We start from the raw sequence: 4734 nt of genomic DNA, 5'->3' as shown, positions 1-4734 counted from the left end.
TTACGGACGGATCGCAAGCAGTCTCCAGTCGGATAGATGAAAATCATCTTTAGAAGCCCCTCCTTTCCCATCAGGACTGCTTTTGGCACAGACCTCGCTAATGCCTGTTACTTGCAGACTGCGTAGTCAGCCTAAAATGCCCGGAGGACATAAGCATCTGCATGTCAGATTTTTTTTGTGAAATTACAAGCTACATAAAGCTAAAACAAACAAGAAAATTAGTTCTCAATGACAAATCATTTGTATGACATTTCGATTCTGCAATTAAAAGAAATCTATTTGAATTGTCATATCTTGAGAAAAATAAGATCTTCCGCGTTTTTCTAATTCAATGCGTCAACTTTCTGGACCAGCTATGTCCTGCTCTTTAGTCTCCATCGCCACTTTCCCTGTACTGCCATCGTACAAAGGGCTTTTACGTATGAAACGATTGGGAATTATCAGTTGACAACAGATTGAGTGGTGGAGACAAGAAGCTATCGTATAGAAATATCAGTTCATGTGAACGACGCATCATGAACTGATATTTCTGTACGCAACCAATGAGTGGTTGCGTGTTCGCTGAGTGGCCGCTGGTTTTATATTCTGAATGCGATTTACGGGTGTTCATCTTCTAAAATCAAATTACGAGAAATAGCTTATTAACTCGAAGTCTTTAATCAATAGCATATTTATTTATGAGTTGAAAAATACATGTCACAATAGAATTCTACATTATTTTCTGTTTTTTCATATTGGGATCTTAATTTATTAATTTCTGTTAGTGAATTGCTAATATGAAGGAGTGCTAGAGCCTAGCTGAGGGTAATTTCCAAAACTAGCTAGTTGAGTGTAACGCTGTCCTAGCTGCGAGTAAGCGTTAGCAAGTCTTTGGTTAAAATTTGAGCATTTCACCCTCTGGTTAAATTAAGTTTTGGTATATATGGTCAAGTCCCATTATCTATTACCTTCACGAAGGGAGCATCTGTTAAATATCTGCATGAATTCATGTGTTTCCTAGTGCTAACTAATGTAAAATTACTCAGTTAGCTAGTCTTGTCCCAAGCAACAAAAGATCATATTGTTCACTTGGATTTTCTTTTTACCATTTTCTACGACCAACAGTGGTCTCAAAATTAGAATGAAAACGTTTCTTATTTATAACCCAAACCCTAATAGGACATCTAATCGAACTCAAAGTCCGTTCTAATTGGGTCTATCACTACAATTTGCTATTTTGGACCCTCTTACGACTAAAACTTGTATATTAAATGGATGCTAATTTTGAGAGTAGCTAGCTTGGACATCATCAAGATTTATCTTGATCCTAAACCCTGTTTTGTGTATATTTTCTCTCGTAGAATGAAATTATGAGTGTTCACATTACTATTAGGGTTGATATTAAAAATAATTAAGGTTTTAACTTTTTTATATTAGCTTAAAGCACAAATCATGCATCGATCCCATTATTAAATATATAACACCATATTACTGGTAAGAATATTTTTTTAAAAAAGCATATTACACTGTGTTTGTCATTAATTAGTTAAACAATTTTAATATCCTATTAGAAAAAAAAAGCTTGTACTGTACGAAAATGTAGTAGTAGAAAAAAAAAAAGAAAAAGCTTGTACTGTACGAAAATGTAGTTTCTCAAAAATTAGAACCAATGTATATATATTAAGAGGGGAATTATTACATGTTACTCTTTTTGTAAAACAGTGGCTTTGATAATGAGATTTGCAAGCTTCATTCATCAAATAAGAAATTTAAATTAAGTCAATTCTCCAATTGCAATATGTATCTCGAGAATTCTATTTTATATTTTCAATAACATTTTTCTCCAGTTATAAAAAAATAAATAAATGAATTGTCTGCAGTACTGAAAGATGTTCAGAAGGAGGGATCGACAGCAAATCATCAATCAGGCGTTCATATTTATAGCTTATCAGAAAAGGAATAGAAATGAAAATTAATTAATTCGTCAATGGTTTAAGTTAATTTACACCATCGATTTTTCCTACCAATCTACGAGCTACAACAAATCAGATCATGGAAGACTTGCTCACTGCATGGGATGGTGAGACCTCCCATAGGATGGTTAAAGCCATACTCTTCTTCAACATGTCTAAGCAACTTCTGAAATGAAGGGTTCTTCAAGTAGGAGATGGGAACAACACATCTCTTTTGAGTTTCTCCAACATACACAACAAAATGGCCTTTTGGCACATTACTGCTTCCTTCTGCAGACAAAAGAATACGCCTCACAACCTGCTTAGCATTGAACAAACGGATGCCCATGATGGTCAGGGAGGTAATAAAAAATCTCTGGTGGAAAGAGATGAATGTGGAACTAAAGAATCTGAAAGTATATTAGAGATACTTTAAGTTGCACTGAATTGCCTTATCGACGTATGGCTTAGGGTTTTATATATAGGGCAAAATCTCACAATATAGCCAGCTAGTCAGTCACTCAATAGATCAATAATTGGTGAAGATCATACTGTTGCAGTGGGAGCAGTACTTTACGGACATGTCCGTGGTTAAAACACGGTTTACGCGTCGGAAATATCTTCAATGGATATTTCATGTATATATAACGTACGTTAGGCTGTCATGGCCTACCATGTTGGAAAAGAAAGAAACCATGGTGGCCTAGCTGAAATTATTAAGGTTCTGTTTAAGGGCTCCTCGCAGCACAACGTAGCAAGCAGAGCACTTGGAGGAAAGACAAGCCACTGAGTAACTGAGGGCTATAGCTAAGATTCTTTTTACCAAATGATATGTCTCGATATTATAGCATGATCATTTGATAAAGTTATTTCAATCGAATCATGGATCTTATTCCCTTAGCAGAATGGTAGATATTACGGCATTCTTCCTTAAAGATTTCGTTCTATCAAATCATTCATGTTCTTTTAGCAAATGGTCATGTCACCATATTACATGTTTCTTAAAAGTTTTCGATTATATAAAACACACAGAGCTAGTTCAACCAGTATCATATTTGTTAAAAATGACCTACCAGACACAAGAGCAGACACATGAGTGGAGAGTTTGTTGTGATCAAATGAACCTTTTGAAAGGGTGATAGGTTGAATGGTAGCATATCAAACTAGCCGGTCGAGCATATAAATATACATTATTGCACATGATAATTTCCTGATCCAGTTGACTCGACGGTCGAGCATATAAATATACATTATTGCACATAATAATTTCCTGACCCAGTTGACTCGAACCTTAAACCTAGTAATTAGAGAAAGTGGCTTGAATTAAGACTTCAGAAAATGCATTTAGTGTCAGGTACATGGTCGTCGTAATGGATATTTAACATTATCCACAATTCTCGACCCTTTTATAAAACCTTATATTTTTTGTTTCTATTCGATGTTGAATTAAATTACGCGTTCTCAGTCTTAAACTTAACCTTATATTTATGTTTCTATGAATAATGAATTAAGTTTCCGAGCGAAATGACTTCACAGACAGATCCTACATGTATGTATGCAGGAATTCCTCGATTGGAGCACTTTTTAATACGACTTCTTCCTAAAAAAATAAAAAATTGAAGGCACACCAAATGCCATGTTATCCTAAATAACTAGTTCATTTCGAGGATTCAATCCACTCGATATTTATTCCGCAGACAGCGATCGACGCACTCCCTGAGTTGAAAGGCCTTTGGTCTTTGGTCTCGAATTGACTAAAAGGATATTTGGGCTTTTGTAAGTGGATAAAGCAAAACCTAACCTTGATATAGAAGTATAAAAAATAAATAAAGATTAGCCCAGATGTTTCGCAGAAAGCACTTCATTACTTGACAAAACATCTAGTCAAAATGGCCCATTAATCAGTAATTACACCAGAAGATATTTAGAGCACTGGAAATATTTGTGAACTTCGATCTTCCACACCAATCTGACTGCCAGAAATACAAATTTGATCCTAAATGGGAAATCATTCAATTTGAGTTCATGCATATATGGTTAGCTACCTGGGAGCATTGCACAACAATATTCCTGGCAGGAGGGCTGGCTACTCCGACATTTTGGACAAGTCACGAGATAAGAACCTGCGATACCATGTATATTAAGCCTTCTTGTCATTTTCTCTCTACGTGAAAGTCAAGGAAATAACCACCACTCCATGTCCATGCATCCACCCTCCCATGTCACAGCGAGCTTTGTTTTATCTCCCGGTTTTTCAGGACGCCCATTTATTCTCACCTGATCTGGACAAGAACGATATTCATAGATAAACCAGTAAAATAGCACTCCTACCTACGAGATTTTTTGTCTTTGCATGGTGTCACTAGAAACAAACAAAACAAACCATGTGAAACTTCAACTAGTCGTTCTCTTCCTAATATCTTGGTTTTAAAACTTGATCAGCATCTAGAAAAAGAATCTCAAAGCTTGCCGAGGGGATAGCGATCGACGCACTCCCTGAGTTGAAGGGCCTTTGGTCTTTGGTCTCGAATTGACTAAATCGTTGACTAAAAGGATATTTGGGATAGAGCAAAACCTAACCTTGATATAGAACTATAAAAAATAAATAAAGATTAGCCCAGAGTTTACAACAACCCCTCTATCTTTCTCTCTTTCTCTCTAGTGTTTCTCTCAATCTCTCCACACTTAATTGCATAAGCTTAACTATCTATTTATACACGAAATCAAAACAAGAAAATTCAACCTTCAAGTGTGAAGGTGGTTGTGACCGACGATGTGAAAACGGCTGGCGGCTTGATGGTTC

General features: G+C 35.9%; 1 protein-coding gene across 1 annotated transcript; it reads right to left on the bottom strand.

Moving 5' to 3' along the window:
* Nucleotides 1-2280, bottom strand: LOC105111119 (auxin-induced protein 15A-like). The gene is made up of 2 exons (XM_011006388.1): nucleotides 2049-2280; nucleotides 1-104 (listed from the first exon to the last, which is right to left on the bottom strand). Exons 1-2 carry the CDS (start codon nucleotides 2278-2280, stop codon nucleotides 1-3), a joined length of 336 nt encoding a protein of 111 aa, XP_011004690.1.
* Between the last annotated feature and the right edge of the window lie 2454 nt (nucleotides 2281-4734).

This window comes from Populus euphratica, unplaced genomic scaffold (genome assembly GCF_000495115.2).
Source record: "Populus euphratica unplaced genomic scaffold, PopEup_1.0 scaffold3.1, whole genome shotgun sequence".
In the NCBI taxonomy this organism is placed as follows: domain Eukaryota; kingdom Viridiplantae; phylum Streptophyta; class Magnoliopsida; order Malpighiales; family Salicaceae; genus Populus; species Populus euphratica.
This window is presented reverse-complemented; position numbering and strand designations above follow the sequence as displayed.